General features: G+C 40.6%; 1 protein-coding gene across 2 annotated transcripts in view; it reads left to right on the top strand.

The window, feature by feature from the left end:
• CLINT1 (clathrin interactor 1) overlaps positions 1-26,081 on the top strand; it is a 66,751-nt gene that overhangs the window by 16,324 nt on the left and 24,346 nt on the right. For both annotated transcript variants that reach the window (XM_035105764.3, XM_035105762.3), the window contains exons 2-6: positions 18,512-18,616; positions 19,178-19,274; positions 20,810-20,918; positions 21,796-21,960; positions 25,504-25,681. In XM_035105764.3, coding sequence (XP_034961655.2) covers positions 18,512-18,616; positions 19,178-19,274; positions 20,810-20,918; positions 21,796-21,960; positions 25,504-25,681 — 654 coding nt within the window. The remainder of the gene's footprint in view (positions 1-18,511; positions 18,617-19,177; positions 19,275-20,809; positions 20,919-21,795; positions 21,961-25,503; positions 25,682-26,081) is intronic.

Below are 26,081 nucleotides of genomic sequence, written 5' to 3'. Positions count from 1 at the left end.
TACCGGTAGTTGTATTTGTAGCTAGTTGAAATAATAAAAGGATTTGGAATGAAATTCATGACTTCCTGAAAATGCAGCCACTGGTATAGTTACTGCAGAGCAAATGTGAACCTGTATTTACTCTGAACAGCTCATTGCACTGCTTTCTGGTAAGCATTTTATAATACAGAATTTTTACTAACAAATTAAAAAGTGCATTATTAATAAGATGTAAGATAGAAATTATTACCATAGCAGCAAGGTAAGTACCTTTTTTTGGACAATAAAAAGGAAGGCAAAGTTTATCTCAAAGATCAGAATATATAGTACAGTCATACCTCGGCTCCCGAACGCCTTGGGAGTAGAACGTTCCATCTCCTGAACGATTGAAAACCAGAAGTGAAATATTCTTTTGGAAACAATGTCCAACAGGGCTTCTGATTGGTTACACGAGCTTGCAGCAGCCAATCAGAAGCCAGGCTTTGGAAGTTGAATGGACTTCTAGAACGGATTCTGTTCAACTTCCAAGGTACGACTGTACACAAAAGATACCACAGATTGAAGGAAGGGAAGATTATATTGCATATACTTCCAAAACTGATAAATTAAAAACCAGTACTCCAGACATATCCAAGAAATGTAATCCAGGGCAAAGCTTTGCATTTCTGTACCCCTAGTTTCCATGTTTGGAGGAAGGGCTGAATCCGGCTAAGAATAGCAGGCCTGCCCCTTGCTGTGCCTGAGGACATGTCTTCAATGAATATAAAGGCAGGGAGTCTGGTAGAGAATGGCCATTGGGTAGCATCTAAAACTGGCCCACTCTCCATCACCTGATGTTCTGTGATGTCAGATGATTCAAATTTCAACATGGGAGCAGGCACAGGCTCATTTTTTATCTTAGTGCTGCACTCTTGACAGTGCTTTGACTGGAGATAAACCTCTGCTTCTGCCTTTTACCAAGCACCTCTCATCTTAGTGCTGTGGTCAGAGAGAAGAGAAATGCTGAGAACAGACAGAGGTTTATCTCCTGCCTTAGCACTGTGGCACTTAGCACTAAGATTGGAGATAAGAGATCCCTTAGCTCTGATTTTAGCACTTAGTTCTTACATCAGTAATAGATCTCTGTCCTTGACATTGTATAACATCAGGTGATTGAAAGGTGGCTGTAGTTTGCACAAAAATGTCTTGCAGCCCAAATTAAGAGGCCTGGTGGACATTATTAGTGCCATGGACCGGAGGTTCCCATCCCTGGCTTGGAGAATTGCCCAAAACTCTGCATCCTGTTAAAAGATGGGTCCTTAGCTACTATAGGGGTGTGGGTGGTGCTGTGGTCTAAACCACAAAGACTAGGGCTTGCCGATCAGAAGGTTGGAGGTTTGAATCCCCATGACGGAGTGAGCTCCCATTGTTCAGTCCCTGCTCCTGCCAACCTAGTAGTTCGAAAGCACATCAAAGTGCAAGTAGATAAATAGGTACCATTCCGGCGGGTAGGTAAGCGGCGTTTCCGTGCGCTGCTCTGGTTCACCAGAAGCGGCTTTGTCATGCTGGCCACATGACCCGGAAGCTGGATGCCGGCTCCCTCAGCCAGTAAAGCGAGATGAACACAACCAGAGTCGTCTGCGACTGGACGTAATGGTCAGGGGTCCCTTTACCTTTACCTAGCTACTATAGGCTGCTTTTACACACCAGAGCCAAAATGGTTACTGAAGAATGAATAAATTTAGGACGAGTCAGCACCCTGGATCGTTCTGATTAAGGATGTGCTGTATCACCTGCAGTTGCTGGTAGTAGTTGATAGCAGAAGCATTTCCCTTTGTTGTGTTTCCCTTTTTGGAAACACAGTCGAGTGAAGGTCCCCACTGCAGAAGGGGGTGGAAGGTAATGTACAGTGATTTCCCCCTTCTTCTTTTGCAGCCCCCACTGTCATTTGCTTTGTTGTTCTGGGTGGTTCCCAACCCCCCAAATCTGATTTTTGGAGGGCACAGGGAGCTGATGGTGAAAAGGGGAATGCAGTGGAACCTCGAGTTGCAGACGTAATCCGTCCCAAAGGCACGTCTGCAACTCAAAGCGTCCGCATCCAGAAGCGCCACATCTATGCACATGCGCGACACAATTTAGTGCTTCTGCGCATGCGCAAGCGGCGAAACCCGGAAGTACCCGTTCCAGTACTTTCGGTTTCCCATGGGACGCAACTTGAAAAGACGTAACCTGAAGTGGATGCAACATGAGGTATGACTGTAGGTGAAATCCTAGTCACTCTCCCAGCTCACAACCAGAAGTAGTATCCCATTCGCAGGAACTTAGGATCCATTTCATAGATTCTACTCTGGGAAGCAAATAACGTGTTACCTTTAATAAAAGCTAGAAGACTTTAATTTTAACCTTGGGCCCTACAAAAAAGAGCTTACACTTGCCAATTATAATTCGGCTTTTCATATTTAAAGCAAGTATTTCAAGCGGTTTGCCATGTCTCTCTCTTACGTTAACAGTCTCTTTATCCTTAATTAGATTGGAGAGTGGAAAAGCTAAATTACGGTCATCATAATAGCGTAAGAAGCTCTAGTTATTAAGTGTCATTTGGCAAGAATTTCAGGAGTTCTCCTACGTTTGAATGATAGGAGTATAGCATCTAGATCAAGGGAAGTAATGTTGTTGTTGTTGTTTAGTCGTGTCCGACCCTTTGTGACCCCATGGACCATAGCACGCCAGGCTATAGTAATAATAGTACCACTGTATTCTGCTCTGGTCAGACCTCACCTGGAGTACTGTGTCCAGTTCTGGGCACCACAGTTCAAGAAGGATACTGACAAGCTGGAACGTGTCCAGAAGAGGGCAACCAAAATGGTCAAAGGCCTGGAAACGATGCCTTAAGAGGAACGGCTTAGGGAGCTGGGTATGCTTAGCCTGGAACTTAGAAGGTTAAGGGGTGATATGATAGCCATGTTCAAATATATAAAAGGATGTCATATAGAGGAGAGAGAAAGGTTGTTTTCTGCTGCTCCAGAGAAGTGGACACGGAGCAATGGATTCAAGCTACAAGAAAGAAGATTCCACCTAAACATTAGGAAGAGCTTCCTGACAGTAAGAGCTGTTCGGCAGTGGAATTTGCTACCAAGGAGTGTGGTAGAGTCTCCTTTTTTGGAGGTCTTTAAGTGGAGGCTTGACAGATATCTGTCAGGAATGCTTTGATGGTGTTTCTTGCTTGGCAGGGGGTTGGACCGGATGGCCCTTGTGTTCTCTTCCAACTCTATGTACCTGTTTCCATAATAGGCAGAGCCAGAAGAATCTGATGGCTCTTGTAGATAAAATTTTAATGTTGATCATGAAAAATATGATGTTGGTGTACAGTTTTATGCCAAGATATTAGTATGCAGTTTACAACATACATCCCTTGTCTAGAATTGTGTTACCAATTTTTAGAAGTAAAAAAAAGGAAATAAAGAGCTGTATATTTAGTTGATGATTGCTCTTGGGTAGTAATTCTCAGTGACACTTTTTAAAAAATTTCTAAGGCTAGTTTGAGTAGTTATTTTTGAAACCAAATGGATGCCTGTTCTGTATACTTCGAGACTTAAAAAGAAGGGGGACTGGATTACAACCCCTGCCAATGGAAGAGCATCTCCATTCCTACCAACCTTCTCTGGTATTAAGATCAGCAAGAAGAGGCTTTCTTGGTAGTTCTGCCACTGTGGAATTGGTGGCCCAGGAGAGGGCTATAGAGGGCTATAGAAACCCCAAACGGTGGAACTACTCTCCTTGGGTTGGGGTATTACTTAGGGGGGTTGTTGCTTTTATTCTTTTCTGTATCTTTATTTTGGTTCTTATGGTTTATGTGTGGTGATCCCTATGCTATTGGTGTTTTTTTTTGGGGGGGGGGGTTGATATTCACATGGCAGGATGTTGGAGAATTTCCAGAGCAGACATACAGACTATGGAAGAGAACTAGCTGCACTTGAGTTTTTAATAGTACTGTACTTGATTTAAAAATTTCACTGTTCAGGAAGTTATGTGAGGATTATGCAGCTTCCAAATACTAGGATAACTACCCTGGAAACAGTGTTAGAAACAGATATGAATGCCAGGAACTAAATGGCACCTTAAACCTAGGTTATGGGCATAGAGCTCAGAAACTGCTCTCACATTAATGAAATTCCCTCTCGCAGAATGCTCTAGAACAATGGGAGTTTCGAACAACTGCCTGGAAACTAACATGGGTGCTAAATAAAATGAAGTCCTGTCTGAAGGGGCAGTCTTTGGTGAATAAGAACATTCACACATAAAAGCCACCCTTTGAAATTTCTGTTCTGGTCAGAAGTGGGAACATAATGGTATTGAAAAATGTCTGATGCTAATGCCTTGCTCAAATTTAATCTGGTTAGGAGCCGTACCAGTGCTTTAGGTAAGAAGGATTAATGTATAGTTGATTTCATAAGCATTGAAGTGTTGCAAATTTACAATGAACTTTAACAGTGTTGTGAAATTCAGCTCTAAATTCCCCACCCACTAGCTCAACAGATTGAGTTAACTTTAAAAGTCAATTCCTGTGATGCTCAAGGTTTTGGAATTGTTTTTTACTCTCTCGCTCTCTACCTCCAAAGGCTGGAACTGCTGGTGTTGTAAAGCGATGTCTCCTGTATTTTAATCATTCAGCTAATATTATCCCTCCCCAATATTTTTACTTTCATAACTTTCTTTGGCATGCTCTGTTACTAGTAATCCGGCAGTAGGACTTAATCACATGGTCTTGATCTCCTTAGCAAAGCTTGGTGTAATCTCTAATGGAACCCTACCAAGGGAGCTCATTACCAGGCATCAAAAGGCCATCATTTAAGATTGTCCATTGAACAACATTGTATGAAGATGAGGTACACCTTACTGTACGTTTTTGGGTGGAGTAGCAAACTTTGTAAAAGTGTTCATGCCAGATTCTTTTTTGTCAAACACATGTTTCTGGGTCTCCTACCTTTCTGTAAATATAATGCAGTTAGGGTATGGAGTTCAAGACACTTAATGTATAGCGCTTTGTTAGCATTACTAGAAGTGAGACGGGGGGGGGGGGAGTTGCATTATATCCTCATCCTATAACAGGCACACTACTGTTCAGAGTTCCAGCTAGATCATACTACAGTGGTACCGTTCCACGGCGCTCTTCGTAAGTCAAAGTGTTCGGTTGTTGAAGCACCCGTTCTGCGCCTGCGCCAACTGTGCGCCCCGCTTCTGCGCAGGCGCAGAACGCACGCACAGCAAAAATACTTCCGGGTTTGTTGACTTCGGAAGTCGAGTCGTTCAGATGTCGAGGTATCACTGTATTGTTTTATGTTTGCTTGTTTTTGCTAAACATAGTTTTAGAAGGCCCCAATTTTCCTGAATTTTGACATAATGAAGAATTGTGCTTTAATTTAAGTTTGAGAGTAGACACTTGATCTTCCCCTGAAGGATGGTTCGTCCTGGCTTCTTCGCATAGAAGGAAAGCATGGTTTCCCATTCTGTTGCTAGCTTTAGTCTTGCATTTATTGTACAATGAAGAAACAAATGTTACTGTGATAATGTTGTCTGTACAAATCCAAAATAGAAGATATGATTGTTATCTTCTATAGTCTTTGGGCCACACAGAAAGACATAACACAAGCTCAGCGGGTGGAGCTTCAGTGTTATTTGTGGCTCCTTGGCATTCTCATGGCTGGATTTTTTAAAAGGCTGAATTTCTGTAATTTAATTCAGTTGCAGAATTCAGCTTTCCTCAGTGCATAGGCTTACTTTGGGGTCTTCCCTCCCTCTCTTAAATTGCTGAGTACACATTGCAAAGGACACATAGACAGGGTACAGCCTACCTGATCAGAACCCCTTCACTAGGCCAGCAATGTGAAGTGTATGCTTTAAAACCCAGTGCCCCACTTTCTTGCAAGTTACTACAGACTCGGTGTGGGCCCTTGGCTATGAAAAGGTTCTGCTGCAATGAATCACTTAGTCTCTGAGGTGCCACAGGATCTCTTGCTTTTTTAAAAAAATTGTTAGTTCACCTGATGCAGAATGCTCCACAAGAATACACCTTGAAACATAATTCATGGTGTACTTAAGGTTAAAGTGACAAAAACAGTGAATGAGAAGATACAGGCTTGAAAGGCAAAGAATTAAAGGAGCTAAAGTGCTAAAAGGACAAAGTTCACATTCTTGTCCTATGTTCATTCTCTATTCATTGGTAAAAATGACCTACAATGGATAGGAAAGATCAATCTGATGGGATTTTTCCCCTCTGCCAAATAACTTTTAAAACCTTACCAGCAGGAGGCAACTTCCTCCCTTACAATACAGGAAGCAAGCCCTTTGTGGCCTTTAAAGAGCTCTGCCAAAAAAATAATAGCTTTAATCAAAGGGCTATCTAAAAGACCTCACCTTCATATTTAATCTTTCAAACTTCTCTAAACCATTCTGATAAATGTGGAAGCTCTGAGAGACTGGTTTCATAACCTGAACACTCAGCTTGAAAGGGAAGCTCTTCATTAACAACGAAGAGTTTCTAGCGCTGTGGGCTGAGACCAGAATGAAACCTATGATCTCAGTTTTCAGCTGTTCTGAAAGCTTAGAAAGAGGGGTTCTGAATAATGGGCTTTCTTGTTTTCTTGGTACTTTTTTTTAAATCACAAAAAGTTGTGAGGAGCAGGAAATAGCTTTTATAGTTCCTTCCTCCCCCAAGCCATAACTCAGTTGTAGACATCAGGATGTTTTTCTTGGCTTATCTATTTCATTTCAGTTTGTCTTGCACATCTGCCACATAAATTATTGAACCTTCACTTCCAAAGATGGAAATAAAAAAAACCTGATTCTTACAGTGCTGGGGTGAAATTGGCATTGTTGGTTAGAAGAGATAATTGTTGGTGTTTTGGTACTTGTAGAATGGTCTGGTATTTCTTGGCTTGGTAGCAAGCAGATGGAGAAATGTTTCACAGCACGCTTACTAGGAAGCAATTTTGAAGATTTAGGAATAACGTTAAAAATCAAGTTGCAGGCTTCTCGGTGTTGCTGAAGGGCGAGTTCACACTTATGCACTTTATTTGGTTTTTATTCCTCTATACAATTCCTACACAGCAGAAACACAAGAAGAAACTCAGTGGCTGCAGTGTAAACATAAAAATAAAACTATGCTTTGTTTTAACCATGGAAACACCACTGTGTCTTGTTTTTCCAGAGTTTGGGTGGTTTTCCGGTTGCTCTTGCCTTATGTCTTTGTAGTATCTGGGATGCAGTTGCCAAATGAACAATAATAGTTAAACAAGACTGCTGGTTTTAGACATAACACCAAACCACAGCAATAACAAACCATGATTTGTAAGCTAACAACAAAACATGGCTTTGCTGGACTGGTTTTGCACATTCCATAGTTCCATAAACCGTAGTTAAGCTAAACAAATCATGGCTAAGCGTTAAGTGCATACGAGATCATTCTCTGCCTCCCTTTTTTGGTCAGGCTCTGCCCTTTATCTTTTTTTTCTAATCATGTTCCTTCTCATGAGACATCAAATTTGGAATAGGGGAGAGGCCTGTGGATCTTTGCTATAGTTGTGTTTTGCTTCAGAGTTATTTGGAGGACATTGGCAGCCCCACTACGTGTGTGAGGAACTGCTGACAAGTTCCATACTTAGAGCCGGGATGGTAGTAAGGGTTTCTTGTTGCAGCTGGACTACTAAGTCCCTTAGAAACAGCAGCTTGAACCTGAAGAAGAAGGGTGATGATCTTCCTTGCAGTAGTGCTAGGTTTCCTTTCCAAAGGCCAGTTGAACAGTCGTCATAGCATATGGCATTGAAGACCGCTGCTCTCTAGCTGCTTGTCACAGTCCCCAGATCAGATCAGCTCACTTCACTAGTGATGCCAGAAAGAGAGAGAAGTTCCTGGAGCAACCAGGTGCAGGAAGATAAGATATGAGAGGGCTTATGCCTCTCTCTGATTAAACACGTGCATGCTTTACACGTGAATGCAGCAGACACATTGATGATGCCCCCATGATGTCATTGTGTCTCAAAGTTAAATAAAAAATATGAATGCAGATGGAAGACATAGATTTTACCATCCAGTGAAAATGCTTCTGGGCCATGGTGTTTTTTTTCTGGTTTTGTTAGTCTTAACATGCATGCAAACACACTCCTTCATTATTTTAAAAGAAATGAAGCAGAAATGTATCTGTACCTGTTTGTGTATCTGCTGTTTTGTGAATATATTTTGTTAGAAATGGTTCCTGACACCTTTAATGATCTTATTTATTGGTTTGCAGCCTTAATTTGTATGTGTAATCTTTTGGGTGTGAGCTTCCCTGGAAAGTGCAATGTGAACATCTTAAATTTTTGAGAGACTGGCGAATTTGTTCTTACTCTCTGGCAGAAGTGGTGCCATGGCAATCAGTTCATAGGAGATGGAATACAGCTAAACTACACAACTTTCCTTCTTTGTCAATGTTAATGTTTCTCACATGGTTTGCTGGCCTCTAGTGGCTTATGAACAGTGCTGGGGTTCTTGAGCCCAAGTTTCTCGTGTTACTGATTAAATGCTCTGTTGAAGACATTTCAGGCTCAGCTGGAGAAGCATTACATAAGTTATTTTTATAGCAAATAAAAAAATATTTCTGGAAAACTGCTTATAATAAGACTCTTATTGACAGACACAGCTAATTCAGAAGAACTTGGGTGGGAGGATAGCAACACCATCCATGCATGTAAACTAGTCCATGGCTGGGATAGACCATCTAAAATCAGGTTTTCTTATCCCTGTAAGAAGGATAAACTTTAAGCCATTAAATGTTTTTAAAATACTGTAGGGATATACCCTTTTTCACCCCATGCAGCTATACATTACACAACCAAAAATAAAAATGTATGTGTATACATAGAGCAAAGGAGGGTAGATTTCAGGCTTATTTCAGGCTTGCTGCATCCACTTTGTTTTTTAATAGAACAGAGAGATCCACCAACTGGGCCAGTTAGACAACATTACTTAGAATTAAAAAATTCTGAGTCTATGAATTTGTATTTTGAGTACCAAATTTGAACTGAGCTCAGTCTTCCACACAAAATCTCTCTCTTTCAAACACACACAGTCTCTCTCTCTCTTCATGTTAGAAGTACAGTGGTGCCTCGATAGATGAATGCCCTGTAAGACAATTTTTCGCTTAAGGAAGAGATTTTTCTAGCGGAGGTTGCCTCGCTAGATGAATTTGTTTTATGAAAAATTTGTCTAGCGAATCGCTGTTTCCCATAGGAATGCATTGAAATTCAATTAATGTGTTCCTATGGGATTCGCTAGACGAATTTTTCGTTATACGAATTGACCCGTGGAACGAATTGAATTCGTCTAGCGAGGCACCACTGTATAATGGGGGCAGTGAGAGTCGTTTACCCTTGTTAAAATATTTGGGAAATGGAAATCCTTGGTCTGCTTCTAATCACCCTGAGGTTTGTTAGGAGATCCTAGATCCTGATCTGCCTTTTGCCCACCTCTGCATAGAGTGCATTTTTAAAATAACATTGCCACAGAAATTGCCTTTGTGATAGAGTTTGATGTGCTTTGAATATAGTTGTCATGATATTATCATCTGTGTATAACATCAACCTTCTACTATGTTACTGTATCAAACTGAATGGATGAAAACTAAGTGCAAAAAACAAAACAAAAACACCCACCTGATTTTGATTTAAAACAGAAAATTCTGTAGCATGTTTTATGTACTCTACCTGTTAAAAATGCAACTTCTGTGTTTGAAGAGTTTTAATAACCAAAGTATTAAAGGGTGGAAAGTGGTTCTCGGGGAAACATGAGGCACTCAGCCTTTCATTGCAAATGTTATCTTAATATTGCAAAACATGCATGTTTTCTCCTCCCTGCTATTTTGGTTGACTCATGTACTAATTCATACAATAGATGAGTGAAATAGCAACTACAATTTTCTCTTTATAGTGTTCAGCATTTGCAACTCATAGTACAACAAACCCGAAAATCCTGAAATATAAGCACACACTTCAACTATAAATGTTGCCTACAATCCAAGGTAGCAAAAGATATGCAAAATATATTCCAGAAGCTGTCAATTCTTCATGCAGCCTTTTTATAAAAAGAATGAAGACTAACAAAAAATGACTGTGCTGTAGTCACTGTGTTCAATGAGACTTGCTTCTGAACTAGAGACACGTGTTTAGGATTACAGCCTCAGTTTCAAGATTTCCACTAGATTTATGACAGTCACTCTGAGCTGACAGAACAAGATTTGGGGAACATTGTACAAGTTTGGATGCTGCTTGGATGCAATGAGGGTTAAACTATATATTTATTTTGCACATGGATGAACAAGATTTGAGCAAATATCAGACACTTCAGAATCAATAATATTTCATTGCAGATTTCATATACTTGTTGTCTATATTTTTCATGCATGCACAATACCACAATTGCTTTTTTGTATACATGGTACAATAAAAAACTTAACTGTAACCATGCTTCCCACTTCCGCTGCTTGTTTCCCTGACTGCTTCAGAGGTTATTTTTAAAGAGACAGTGGATTGGATTCTGACAAATTTACACGATACTCTGCTGGAGGGAAAGGATTTTCACCCAGCACATTCTTAATCTGTGTGCTCTCCAGAGCTTCCCCAGAGAGAATGGGGATTCTCTGGAACAGTAGGTTGGGTTTGACCTCTGCTGGAGCAGAGTCCTAGCACAAATAAAGAGAGCCCTTCCATTAATAGGAGGGCAACTCTGGATAAATGAGCTTTGTTTGTTTGTTTATATGGAATTTTTTTAAAAAACCGTCTTAAGGACATTGTCCTTTAAAGTGATTGGATTATACAGTATTTGTATTCACATGCGTGTTGAGAGAGGCTTGCCTCAAGTGCACTTCGACAGTTGAGATCATTCTTTAAAAGAGCCTTCCCTATCCAAATCCTAAATGTGGAGTATGCACACACTTGAAGAGAAACTCCATACACTTACATGAGTCTTCAGGGGAAGCCCTATTACCCAGAACATTGTATACGCTCAGGCTTCATTGTCAAACTTTTACCTCACAGTGTTTGAAACTTTCTGCCCAGAGTTGTTGTTTTTGCTGGAAACTAAAAAAAAAAAACCTGATATCATTTCCCCTGCATTAATGTAATTGTTTTCAGCTATGGGCTCCATTCCACTTGGGTGTTTGTTTTGAGAGTGTTGTAGAAGTTCTGTCAAGCTGCCTCAGAGAAGCCTAGAGGTACCTTTAGCAAACCACATGATTGACCCACTGGGAGCTTTGAGGACTGTGCATATTTTGCATTTATAATAATACATGTCCCTCAGTCATGAGGCTGCTATGATCAGGTCAGAAATCATGAAGATTAGGAAGGTATGTGTGCATATGTGTATATGTATATGTATGGAGTATACACACACACACACTCTACACACACACACACAGAGAGAGAGAGAGACAGACAGACAGACAAATGTATGGCAACTCTTAGGTCAGTGGTGACAAACCTGTGGCACACGTGCCAGAGAGGGCACTCAGAGCCCTTTCTGTGGGCACACACACTGTCACCCCAGCAGGGCTGCAGCTTCTGTGCTGGGGGGGGGGAGGAGAGGAGGGCTCGTGTACAAGCAGCAGTGGAGGTGGGGATCTCTCAGAAGTGGAGTGGAGGCTCCGGACTGAGAGATCCCCGCCACCATTCCTGCTTGCACGCAATTAGGAGCAGGAGCAGGCAGCTCAGCTGAGGAGCGCCTGGCTGCCTTAGGTGGTGCAGGGGCTCTGATGCAGCTTCCGGGCTGCCTCCACCTTCCCCAACCCCAGCAACTATTCAGCCTGGCTGCCTTCACGGGGTTGCAGAGGATCTGATGCGGAAATGGGGGGGTTCCTTGAGGGGAGTGCAGCCACGAACCCCTCACTGGAAAGTTTGACGGAGCCTGCACCTCCCCAGCTGAGCAGCCCTGATCTAGCTCCTATTCCCATGCAAGCAGCAACACTGCCTAGTGGAGCAGCCTGATCCCACTCCTACTTGCCTGCAAGCAGGAGCAGGTGGGGGGTGGCGGCGGCATCCCTTGCCTGCTCATTTGCCGCCCAGCCAGCCTTCCCTCACTAGGAAAACGGCGCTCAAAACGGCGCTCAAAACGGAAGTTATACTCAGAACAGTGCACGTTCAGCTTCCAAAAAAAGTTCCAAAACCGGAACACTGTTTTCTGGGTTTGAAGTGTTCAGGTTCCAAGTAGTTCGAGAACTAAGCTGTTCGAAAACTGAGGTACCACTGTACAGTGGTACCTCTGGTTGCGAACGGGATCCGTTCCGGAGGCCCGTTTGCAACATGAAAAGGCCGCATCCTGAAGTGCCGCATCTGCACACATGCATGATGCGATTTAGCGCTTCTGCACGTGCGCTGAACCCAGACATAACCCGTTCCAGGACTTCTGGGTTTGGCGCGTCCGTAACCTGAAAAGACAAAACCCGCAGCAGACGTAACATGAGGTATGACTGTATTTATTCCCCCCCCCCCCCGGTGGTGATTTTCTTGAGTCAAAATGAGAGTACCCCTAAACTTTTTTAAGGCAAAAAGCACTGAGTTAAACAATAAAATTAGATATCATTGGAAAGATAATTTAATGAAGAATGTAGTGCAATCACTTTTATGAAGGATTATTTATTACAGCAGCAGTCATAAAGAAGAAACGTGAAACAAACAGAAAAAATGAGATATACAGGTTAAATTGCCTTGTTGGCACTTTGCGATAAATAAGTGGGTTTTGGGTTGCAATTTGGGCACTCTGGCTCTAAAAGGTTCGCTATTACTGCTATAGGTAGTAATCAACTTTTACTCAGTGGACCCATTGAAATTAACCAACCTACCTTAGTCATGTTGAATATAATCCTATTTTTCTGAAAGGAAGAGAACACTTAATGGGAAGATGTTTATATGATATAAATGATCTTCAGACTAAGAGTAGACTTGAGAGGGGATATGATAGTCATATTCACATACCTAAAGCAGTGTTTCCCAACCTTGTACCTCCAGATGTTTTTGGACTACAACTCCCACCATCCCTAGCTAGCAAGACCAGTGGTCAGGAATTATGGGAATTGTAATCCAAAAACATCTGGAGGCACAAGGTTGGGAAACACTGACCTAAAGAGCTGTTGCATGGAGGATGCGGCAGGTCTGTTTTCTCCTGCTCCGGAGAGTAGGACACTGAACCAGTGGATTCTAGTTACAAGGAAGGAGATTCTGACTAAACATCAGAAAGAACTTTGACCGTATGAGCTGTTCCACAGTGGAACCAACTCCCATGAGAGGTGGTGGACTCTCCTCCTTTGGAGGCATCTATGCAGACATTGGATGGCCACCTGTCATGTATTATCTAGTTGAGATTCCTGCATTGCAGAGAGTTGGAAGAGATGACCCTCAGGGTCCCTTCCAACTGTGATTCTATGAAATATTAGATAGCCACCCAAGCTGGCAAGAACTAGACATTCATAGCACATGAATCAAGGGGCTTTGATGGAAAATTTATATGTGACTCTGGGATACTGGGCTGCCTGGGGCTTCTTCGAGAGGAAGACTGGGATATAAATCCAGTAAATAAATAAATAAAATACTCTTACTTTAAATACTGATGTTTGAATTACCGGTAGGTTGGTTACTCCAAATTAGCTACTCTGCTTTGCAGGTTTTCAACTAAACAGCAGGGCGCTCTTGTTTACCAGTGTTCTATTCATAAACTTGGCACAAATTATCTTTGTGGTCTTGTCAGCTTTTTCATATATTACACAGAAGCAGGCAAAGGAGATTCAAGAGTAGCATACACATTCTGGGTAACTAATTCGCCAGCTGCTCCTGGTTTTACAGAACCCATTTCATGTAGGTCTCACAAAAGAAGAAGCTGAAAATAAGGATTAAACCTATCTTAAACTTCTGCTTTCTTTTATAGCTACATACCATATTGATTTTGCCGAAACAGTAATGGGGTTAGAAGTGAGTTTCATCTAGTTTTATTAATGTGGACTTTTTTTTAATGGTTCGTGACAAATATTCTAATTGCTCAGGTTTTAAAATAACAGGCTGGTCCCTGCCAGACAGTGCCTTGGATTATAGCAGGCTTTAAGCATAACGTGCTCAGTCCATTTGTCAATCCAGCTATTGTGTAGCCCATTGCAAAGAATTCTCTCTATGAAGTCCAGCAAGATTCCTTGGAAGAGGCCCAGGATAAACTAACCAGAGAGGCCCTCCCCCCTGGTGTCTGAAAGTGTCCTCAGATATCAAATTTATATCAATCACAGGAAGTCTTGGCAATCAAACCAGTCACTTTCCCCCCTCACATCTGGAAGTTAAAAAAAAAAGCTGCTCTAAAGGTCACAGGCATCATGGGTAGGGCATGGATTGAGGGCCATAGAAAACATGGGAAAGGAAGAATAAAACTAGATTTCCACCTTTTTTGAAATAGTTATTTTTAAATGACCTGGAACATAGCCAAACTACACAACCTCCCCCCCCCCCCGCCCCTCGGTTTACGTTTGGTGCTGAATGAAATGCGGCTGAAGATTTTGTTCTGGAATGCTACATCTCTTTTGAGGGGTTATTAGTACTTTTCCCTGTTTTGCTGGGAATAATATTTTTATAGCAGGATGGATTCAGAGATAGAGTGTGCTGCCTTACTTAGTGCTGTTTATAACTAGTAGTTAGGTTGTGTGTTGTTCTAAATTTCCCCAATCTGCTCTTTTAACTTCCTCACAGATTGCTTTACTCCTGAACTTTTTAATCACTCCTAACTGAACTGATATGGGTGCATGTTAATGGATGTTTGTGGCTTTTCTTTCCTGCATATCTTGAGCATTTAACCTAGAAAATCTTGAGCATTTAACCTAGAAAAATGTAGGAAACACTTCATCTTAGTCTTTTCCTCCAGCCCTTCAAACAAGAGCTTGGGGAAGGTTGTAAAAACAGAACCTTTCCCATTTGATCCACAGGTATTCCTTACATTGGACAAAGAAACTAGTGCACTGAAAGCTATAAAACCTCAGATGCCTGTCTTGAAAACCAGTTCCATATGAATGGGAATTAAAAATAGCATTAGGTTAATATGCGTCTCTACTAAAAGGGGAATGCAGAACCATAGCCTTGAACTGTGTGCTTTGGTGGGATGATAGTAAAGAGAATAAATAGTTCTAATTGCAGCCATACAGATCTGTTTTGACACACATTCTGGTGCAAATAATGGTTTTCATTTGTTGACTGACTTAATTCAAACATGCAGGTTACCTGTTCTTCAGGCATGGAATAGATAAAATTGAATTTTAGCTTTTGGCTTCAAGGATTTATGGCTGTTAAAATTATTAAGTTCTCTAAAAAATCAAGTTCTTTTGCTGCTTATCATTGCAATCCAGAATTACAAAGCATATTAAAATACCAATAAAATAAAATTAAGCCAAATGATAGTGTCAGGAAATTAGTAAGTCTTAAACATCAGTAGACCAATCCTAATAAAACAGTCCTAGAATAACAACAACAACAGAGACCACTGCAGTAAAAATATCTCATATTTTTTCCTAGTGTCTGTGTGTTTGGGGGCGACGGCGTGTTGGCAGGTTTCACTTTGGAATGTTTTCTGTAAACTTGATGCCATCACCAAAGTGAATTGTCTATACTGTCCTGCAACTATTTTGTTAAGAGCGGTAGACTGGGGAACCGGGTTCGCTTCTCCGCTCCTCCATATGCAGCTGCTGGGTGACCTTGGGCTAGTCACACTTCTCTGAAGTCTCTCAGCCCCACTCACCTCACAGAGTGTTTGTTGTGGGGGAGGAAGGGAAAGGAGAATGTTAGCCGCTTTGAGACTCCTTCAGGTAGTGATAAAGTGGGATATCAAATCCAAACTCTCCTCCTCCTCCTCCTCCTCCTCTAACCATTACATTCCTAGCTTGTTTTAACATGGGATATGTGAAGTACTGGCAGAGCAACATACATTCGCTAATCAGTGCAGGGCTGAGAAGCTGTGAAGCCCTTCCTAGGTTTAAAAATGTACTTTGATGCAGGAATAGAAACTTACCTGCAATAGAATAGAAACTGCTGCTGCTGCTGCTGCTGCTGCTGCTGCTGCTGCGGTTTAATTATTGCATTTTCCTACAACTGCCAGGAATTGGACAGCATTTGGTACAATTTGAAGACAAAAAAATTCAAGGGCAATCCCATGTGAAGTACAGTGCAATAGTTTACCCCCAGCTATAAAGACATGGATATCTGTAAAAAGGACCTTGTTCTTCTGAAAGAGACTTGACTAGATACTGGATGTTCCTGAATAAAACTTATTACTGGCCCACAGCCAGCATCAAGTGGTTCACGAGGATCATAAAAGTGAACTTAGGAGCATTTTCTGCCAGCAAACATAGCTAACGTTAACATATTCATAATCTCTTCCCAGAGCCACTGGAGTTGTCCCACCATCCTGTTTGGATTCACTCTCCATGTTGGCATCTGGTGTGTCAAATGCAATTGATATCATCCCCATAATGCCAGGCATCCAGGAGCAGCGATAGTTCCATGAGCACCCCTTGCTACAAACTGGCCCAAGCCACTTCTAATGCACACCTTGCGTTCTTTTCCCATTTTGGATTTCATTTTAAATTTTGTCCACTGAAAATAGTTTTAAGACTTCATTTAAAACCACAGCGAGATGCCTGCCTACCAGATCCCAAAATAAAAATGGAGCATTAGTATCAAAAGTTGCCGAAAAATCCAGAAATACCATCCAGGCCCAAAAGTAGCCTGAAGCTTTATTAAAATAGATGGAGGAGGGTCTGAAGGAGTGAGCCACAACTTCCTGCTAAATCATAAGTTGAAGAATGGAAAACTTTGCAGGACTGAAAACTTGGAGACTGGCCAGTAATTGCTAAGGTCTTCTAGATATACCCTGCATCATCTGAAATTTCAAGATCAGTAGCAAAAGGTTCTTAAATATAGCGTAGCAATTTCTTTGGACACTGGTGGTGCTTCATTGAAGCCTGTGCCTCTGGATAGGAGAATCCATGAGAGCTCTCTTCAGCATATTTTTTCATATCATAGTATAAATAGCTGTATACTCTGCAGAGTCTCTTTCCCCTTGTCCATCACACGTGTCTGTAAAGGGCACATTATATATGAAGAAGCTTAAAGAGGACTAGGGAAAGCATATTATATACAACAGTACATGCATTCCTGTGTGCAATGTAAATGGAAAAAATATTGCCACTTTCCCAGTAGCAAGGCTGTATCTGAAAGTACATCTCAGTTTCTTGCCAGTTTGGCAGTTTTTAGCATAGAGAAATAAATGTGCTCGTTTTCTTCCTTCCCGAGTTGGGTGATGTCTCTTATTTCAGACTCAGCGGCTCCAAAGTGACCCTCATTTTGAAATCCTCATGTGGCAAATCTCTCCCTTTCATTCTCCTAGTTGCCTACTCTGTGGAGCATAATATTCTATGGGGACGAATGTGTGTTTGCAAATTTTAAAGGCATACTAATTAGCCAAGTCTTCTCTTTAAAAGGGTTTATGTGGAAATACAAGAAAAATAAAAGGCCTAGTATTGGCCATAAGGTACTAAATGTAGTTGATACTAAACCTTTCATTTTTGGTTCCTGCATTCATTTATTAATCCTTGTAAAAAGGTAAAGGGGCTCCTGACCATCAGGTCCAGTCGTGTCCGACTCTGGGGTTGCGGCGCTCATCTCCTCTATAGGCCGAGGGAGCCGGCGTTTGTCCGCAGACAGCCTCCGGGTCATGTGGCCAGCATGACAAAGCTGCTTCTGGCGAACCAGAGCAGCGCACTGAAGCGCCGTTTACCTTCCTGCACTTTGATGTGCTTTCGAACTGCTAGGTGGGCAGGAGCTGGGACTGAGCAATGGGAGCTCACCCCGTTGCAGGGATTCGAACCGCCGACCTTCTGATCAGCAAGCCCTAGACTGTGGTTTATCCCACAGCACCACCTGGGTCCCTTATTAATCCTTGTAGATGATATTTAAAACCATCTTTAGGTGAAGACAGGAGTTTGTATGGATTTTGCCCATGTTGTCCCACCATTTTCAGGCTGTGATACTTGGTGCCTCTACTTGAGTTCTTTTAATTTTGTTGGCAGCTGCTACAATAAGACCTATTGTTTAGTTTTCATCATAGGGGTGTTTCATTTGATTCAGTTCAAGATGTGTGGTAAAATAGCTGTAGCATCCATGTGTTTATATGTACAAGCAAAGTAACAATGGTCAGTCTTCAGTGGTTCAGTTTTACTTTTAATTTGTCCATAAGCCATATTTTTTATTGGAATGGTTCCAAGTCTAATGCAATCCTTAGTCTCTAAGCTATATTCTGGAAGGCTAATGGAATAGTAAAACCTTCTTAAAGATAGTTAAATGTGTTGCGGTGTCCTCGGGGTAGCTTCTCCACTAAAGATGTGTTCTTTCCCACCCTGTAGAGGTATCTCATTAAGGTACCCACTAGTGTCATTATTAAGTTTTCATGTGTTTCTCAGTTTTGATGCTAATCTTTATGCATGTGTTTAATTCTGTTTTTGCAGCACCAATGTGGTCATGAATTATTCAGAAATCGAGTCTAAGGTTCGAGAAGCAACCAACGATGATCCGTGGGGACCTTCAGGGCAACTCATGGGAGAGATTGCCAAGTAAGTGATAATTTGACTCAGCAGTGAAGGAAGGTACATCTTTATGCAGAAATACATGTAAAAATTGTTCCTGCTTCACCACTTCTGAAGAATAAATGAGATGGAGAGATCAGTATTAATGGTACTCGGAATGATGGCCACAAGCAACTGTTTATTAAAACCTATTTTCACGAAGCATTGTAACTTGTAGGAGATAAGATTTCCTTCGGGTAGGGGTCTAGCAAAGCATTTTTTAGAAATACAAAATTAGGAAGTTGGTGCTCCTTCATAAATGCTTTCTCAAGAAGGGCAAATGAATGGCATGATGGGCTAAGATAACAAGGAACTTCTAGTTCTTCATTATTTCCGTTGTTTGGGGGGGGGGAGAGACCTTATCGGCATTGCTAATCTAGTGAGTAATTCTATATATGAAATGCTTTTGTACAAATGTCAGTAGGTAGCTCTGTATTTGGGAATGAAACTCTAATTTAGAGCAAGTCTGCCACCTGCTGTCAAATGCAGGCCTAGCAGACTTTTCCTGAAAACAGCTAATTCCTCCTTTTGCCTTTCTTTTGTTTTTAGGGCTACCTTTATGTATGAACAGTTTCCGGAACTTATGAACATGCTTTGGACACGAATGCTGAAAGACAACAAAAAGAACTGGCGGAGAGTTTATAAAGTATGTATATAAAATTACTTTTTATGAGCTTCTTCAAGGTTTAATTTTGTTCTAAATATGGCACTTACTGAATGCTTTAATTTTACAACAGTGCCCTATTGTAATTAATTCAGTTTTGTGCTATCATTAACATAATATCCATGCTAAATTTCACAGGTTTCTGGATCCTTTGTGTGCAGTTAGTACAAGCTTGATTTTAACCAAGTTGATTTTTCCAGTGTTATGTTTTTAGATAAGAAGTCTCTGTTGAAAAACAGTGATTTTCTTGGTTTTTCTCTACAAAGACTCTTTAATGAATGCCTTCCAGCAATTTTTATTTTTATTACTGCTTTAAATACCGAATAGAGGTTTGTCTGTAATTTGATCTTTTAAAACTGGGGAATAACCCTTTTACTGGCCTACTAGTGAGACCCTCATTTTGATATTTGTTCTGAATGTCTCTTTTGCAACTCAATTTACCATTGAAGCAATCTGGAAATGAACACATACACTTACCACCAATACATTTCACACATTGTACTGGACTCCCCTCAATGCACAACTTTGCTAATTACATTTTATCTTGTAACTAACTGAAGAGAAAGCCAGTTACTTGTTCACCATAAAGTATTTGTTCCCTTGTGTTCTTTCAGCTGCATTTTCAATTAAATTCAGCATATGCATAATGATACATCCCCCCCCCCCCGTTTCCTATAGCATTGAAAAGGGCCTTAAGACTTAAAATATTGTACACTGAATGTATTTAATTCTCAGGCAAGGTTATCCCCCCGCCCCGGTAGGTTTTACCTTATAGTAATTGTTTTCCCTGCAGCATAATATAAATTAATTTTTAATGCTATCATACATAGGATTTAACATTCTTAAGGATACTTGAAATTTATCTACTGGTTTCAGATCGTTGCCATTTATAAACATGCATCTATTGGCATCCAAATGACTTATTTATGTATGATTTCGAAATCAAGGGAAAGCCTGGAAATTGGAGGAAGTTCACAAACTTAAAATACTTTTCAACTTTATTTTTGTTTTGAAGTTTGTTTAAATTTACCTGAAAATAGTGAGTTTCATACATCAACACATTTCCTGCAGAAAGCTACATAGATAAATTGCCATAAAAATGCTTTTAAATGGAAAACACTTGGGAATAAGGCAATTGCAAAAAAAGAGAGAGAGACACAAAAGAAAATTGTTTCATTCTGTAGAGTTCAGGGTGTTTTTTTCTTTCCTCCTCCTTCGTCTTAAATTGCCTTAACCATAATTTCCCCCTCCTGGAGAACATTCTTCAGGCAAATAACTTATGATTTAATGTTCTACATTTTTTGTCTTAGTGAGTAAATGCAGTTTTAAATTTGTCCACTGTATTATGAGTGGTTCTTGCTTCAAGGAGCAACAATCTTCAAGGTGGCTTATTTAAATGGGAACAAATCCTGCTTTTGTTTACTAATTTTTGTGCATTTAGGCTTCTCTTTTTATTGCAGTTAAAAATACTGATGGCTTTTGTTCATGCAATAATAAGGTGCTTTGTATTTTTATAGTCTCTGCTGCTCCTATCTTACCTCATAAGGAACGGATCAGAGCGTGTTGTTACAAGTGCCAGAGAACACATTTATGATTTGCGATCCCTGGAAAATTACCACTTTGTAGGTGAGCGATAGAAAAATCTTATAAGCAAATTAAAACAGTAGTTGGAGTTGTCAGTCACCTGAACCAGCTTAGAAGCTTCCCCGCTCTAATTAGAATGTGACTGTTGCCGGTTGTGTGAAGAGTGCAGAATTCAAGACGTGGGACCCTAGAGTATTAATTAGTGAAGACAAGAACTTGCAGAAAAGACTGGCTAATAACAACAGAACCAACACAACATGAGTGTTCGGGTTTATATTAAAATATGCACTAGAGACTGGTCCCCTGTGGTGTGTGTAAAGGAATAGCTTTAATCATATGGGAAGAAAAGGTTAGAGCTCCAAAACATACACATCTGTTTGAAGCTGGGGTTTTTCCCCCTCCCACCAAATAATATTTACAGTGGAAAGGCAGCAAGGCCAGTGTGTGTTCTGAATAAGAAAGAGGCTTAGAGAAGTGAAGCAAATTTTAGTTTGTAGTGCACTCGGGCTGACAGCATTTTTAAAATACAGTTTTGAAGCAAGACAGAAATATAGCAATTAGTATTTTCAATAAAAACTTCCTGCCCATAAAGGTTGAGAGAGGAGGTTGCTTTAAATGGGTTAAAATTGACAGAAAATGTGTTTCTGTTTTTGAATCTTTTTAAATATTTTTAGTAGGATCATCAGCTTTTAAGAAGCTTCCTCAGTTGACATTGTTTTCAAATGCTACCCCTTAGATTAAGATGAAATGTTGGTTATAAAAAAAATTGTGCTGTTCACTCATTACAGAGAATTGCTTTGGAATACCATAACCTTAAAATATTTTGTGTTCTTTTTATATCTAATTTTTTCCAGGGTACTTAATGCCTGAGGTTAACTGCTTCTACTAAATTGCTTCTTTTTTATATACGCTCACACAGATGAGAATGGCAAGGACCAAGGTATAAATATACGTCAGAAGGTGAAAGAAATGGTAGAATTTGCCCAGGACGATGATAGACTTCGTGAAGAGAGGAAAAAGGCAAAGAAAAACAAAGATAAATACATTGGGGTTTCTTCAGACAATGCTGGAGGATTCAGATACAGTGAGTACACCACTGTAATCAGTAGTTGGCATATTGCACTGTTAGCTTGGTTTTGTGGATATGCTATAATAAATACATGTTCTTAAAAAATATATGAGTGCCATCACCAATCTACATAGGTGTCATTATCTGAAGGAAGTAGACCTTCATATGACTGAACAGTGAGGGGGGATTAGCAGATTAAATTTACAGCCTTTCCTTCAGATTGCAGAAGATGGAGAAAAGGGGAAGCAGGATTTGCTGAGAGACTAGCTCCTTTCAGCTCCTCTCTGTGAACTGTTTCCACCAAAACGGGTCCTTATTGGAACTTCGTAACGTTAAGAAGCAGTGCCTGAGTTTATGTTTTTCCTTCTCTCTCCCAATCTGATTCTTTTTGTGTTGTGTCTTTTTGGATTATAATCCCAAGGGCAGGGGCTGTCTTGCTTTTATTGATCTGAAAGCTTTTTCATTGAGGAGGGAAGTAAAAAAGTTAGACACAGAGAGAAGTAACCTTAGCTCATAGCATAGAGGAGACAGTAAGTACCTATTTTTCCATGTATAAGACGCCCCTTTGTATAAGACAACCCCAATTTTTTTGAACCCAGAATTAAATCAATATTTTTAGGTTGCCAAAGTTGTTCAGCTTTTGGGGGGCAATAGCACTCAAAGTTGTTGATCGCCCTGCCAAAAACCGTATATGAGACGACCCCCCCATTTTTGAGTCAAAAAATGGAAGAAAAGAATTGTCTTATACACAGAAAAATACAGTATATAGTGGAAGAGGTTTGTATTAAGATTCCTTTCAAAATCCCTACAGTTAGCTAGATAAGGATAAGCTTATTGGATTCTTTGGCAACGCAGATTGTTTGTATCCAAACAGTGATTAGCTTCGGACTCTCCTAACAGTTGCTACTGCTGTCGAGTGCTTTGGACTGCAAACAAAGCTGTCTTCTCCCACCCCACACTACTCAAGGGACCACTTCTCCATTATGCTCTCCTATGTGGCTCAGATGTCTCTGTGAATAAGACAATTACGTAGGCAAGCTGGCCATGTGGATCATTCCTATTTGTTGTTGTGACACATATGCACATACACATACTTTGTAGCACATGGGGTTGCACCAGGGGGAATACTTTTTTCAGGGCTAAGTGTGTGGGGGGAGTGTAAAAATGTCTGGAATTATTCAGCGTTGTGTGTGGAACAATATTGATCTCGAAACTGCAGATAATGTTTGTCTAACATTATAAGGCAACACTTTTGAACTAGTTTCCCCTGAGGCCTGATTCTTATATTTACCATTGCATCATGGGAGCTGCTTCTGTGTGGGCCAGTCCCATCCCCAAAAAGCTCGTGTTCCAACCACAATGAACAAGAGTGACAGATTATGTTGAAAGTCTTTGGCCTTTGGCTGTGGGAAGAAGAACCCATTGGAATCCTTCCTTATCTTGTAAAACCCCAATATAGGATATTTGAATAGGAGGTCAGAAGGGGGGGGGGTTGCCCAATGTGTTGTAGAGTATTTGAGTTACAGGTGTCTGTCTGCTAGCCATAAGTTGTGGGGATCTACTCCCTGCAGTGAACTCCATCTCTTACAGAAAAACTCGGTCCTTTCAAGGTAGCTGAACCATAGAAGCTTGCTTATACATATTCTGGGTTATACAACCCTCATTGCAACCCATTTCTCTATAGGACTCTGATGCCATGGTACAGTGGGGGTGTTATTAATAGAAAATGCATAGAAATGTAAATGCATAGAAATTTTGAAAATGCATAGAAATTTAAAATCTACAATGGAATGTTTTTAAAAAAACACAGGAAACCCAAAACGATAAAATTTAGCGGAGTAAGGCTGATCAGCTAGTTGAAAATACAATAATTTCACATAGCTGGGCAAATAAACGTCTTAAACTGGAACTATAAAGAATACAATGTCAGGCGTACCTTCCTCAGAGGGGAACTGAGACTTGACGTGCCACCCCAGAAGCAACCTGCATAATATCCTCCTTCTATAAAGGGAGCATAGCTTGGGGATGTCCTGCTGTTGGGCTTTCCTTGGGCATCTTGTTGGCCACTGTGAGAAGAGGATGACAGACTAGATGGGCCAATGGCCTGCTCCAGGAACTTCTTATATTCTACCATCCATAAAGAGGTTTCCCACTTATGTGAATGGTGTAGCCTTGCACCTGGGATTCCTAATGTGCTTTGAATCAGCTGGGTTGCTTATGTATAAACTAGAGTGGGGTTTGCATATGTGTTATCAGGGTGAACTCACTATATGCACCATCACGGTTAGGAGTAGGATACTCCTGATTTGAGTGGGTCACTGTGTGCAGGATAGTCCCTCTGAGAAGTTAGGTAGGTGGATGTCATGAATCACCATGGCTCAGATAATGGGAGCATTAACACAGAAGGCGAAACATAGAATCATGGCGTTGGAAAGGACGAGTCATCTAGCCCAACCCCCTGCAATGCAGGAATCTTTTTGTTCAGTGTGGGGTTCGAACACACAGCCCTCAGGTTGAGTCTCATGCTCTACCAACTGAGCTATCTCACCAAGATGCCCCATCTGTATTTACACATCTGTAATATTTCTTTAGAATATTTGGTAAGCTAAGCCTTTGTTTTATTTAGGAATTTGATTAATGCAGGAGGATTTGTAATGAAATAGTTTTAAAGCTTCAATATATTAGCTCTTAAGGTACTTTTTAATAAGAAGTGCACACAGAAGATAAATTGATGATTAAAATTCCTTATGGGATTCATTGAATCATAGAATTTTAGAGTTGGAAGGGATCCCAAGGGTCATCTAGTCCAGCTCTCTCTGGTGCAGGAATCCTGCTAAGCTTTGCAAATGTGCTAGCAGTTTTATTGCTGCACCAATTGAGACACTGTTTAAAAGACAATTGAGCAATGCTGCCGTCTCATACTCTTACTTAGCAGCTAGTTGGGAGTACTCTGTTCTCGGCATTGTGAAGCAAATTTCGTTTAGGTGGCAAATTTTTGGTGTCGATACAATGTTGAGAAATCAATGTGTCCCTAGTAACCCATAAGGGGATAAGATGCTGCATTTTCCTTAATAGATTTAAAGAGCCTTTAAAATTGGCAATTGAGGCTAGACATATTGCCAGCTGTTTTCACACTTGTCTTGCAGGGTTTGGTACAACCTTCTGTATTCATGAGGTTTTGAAACATATCTCTGAAAGGTTTCCAGTTTTCTACGGCAGCCTGGCTAGAAAACAAATCAGGTTCATTTCTCACAAGTTGCTCATAAAGCCAGGGTTCATTTCTTTCGGCGAGGGAAGCCTTTTAGCCTGCTCCTACAATGTCTGGTCTTATTCTGAACTTCAATACCTTGCCTTACAATTCATCAACATTTTTTGAATACATTTTGGGCCAATTAACTGTTGGCATAACATGCTTTCTCTTGGTAATAATATTGCTGCAGCATCATGAAAGTTTCTGTTTGCTTTGAAAACTGTTAAAGGTCTGTTGACAAGAATTAGCGGCATTTTTGGTTAAATCTCCCCCCCCTTTAATATTTACTATCTACCTATATTATTTAGATGAAAGATACGATACTGAGCCAAAGTCCAAGTGGGATGAAGAATGGGATAAAAACAAAGGCGGATTTCCATTCAGTGATAAGTTAGGTGAGCTGAGTGATAAAATTGGGAGCACAATTGATGACACCATCAGCAAGTTCCGGAGGAAAGACAGAGAGGATTCTCCAGAAAGATGCAGGTACTTACTTATTTTTACATTGTTGCTGCACTGATTGTCCTTTTCATAACCTCTTTTTAGCTTTTCCCAGTTTCTTTCCTGTAATTGTGGGATAAGTATGAAATCCTGAAAATGTTGGTTTTCATCTTTTAAGCATTAGAGTCCTTATAGCTATGGAAGAATAAGCTGAAAACATATGGGCTGGCTTCCCCATGTGGTTTAAGCATCTAAAAAAAGGAATGGGTACCATTGTGATTTCTTCACTTAGCATTGTGCCATCTCTTCTTCAGGGCCCCATGCTGTTTTATAAATTAAATTTAAGCACACTCATAGCTTGGAAATTTGTAGACCGTTATCTAAACGAAAGGGTTCCTTCTGCCCACGGAAGAGCCTTTGACCTAGTGGAGACTTACAAGGGAAT

The sequence above is a fragment of the Zootoca vivipara genome, chromosome 2, assembly GCF_965207765.1.
Source record: "Zootoca vivipara chromosome 2, rZooViv2.hap1.1, whole genome shotgun sequence".
In the NCBI taxonomy this organism is placed as follows: Eukaryota; Metazoa; Chordata; class Lepidosauria; order Squamata; family Lacertidae; genus Zootoca; species Zootoca vivipara.
Note: the sequence above shows the minus strand (reverse complement) of the source record. Positions and strands in the feature narration are given on the sequence as shown.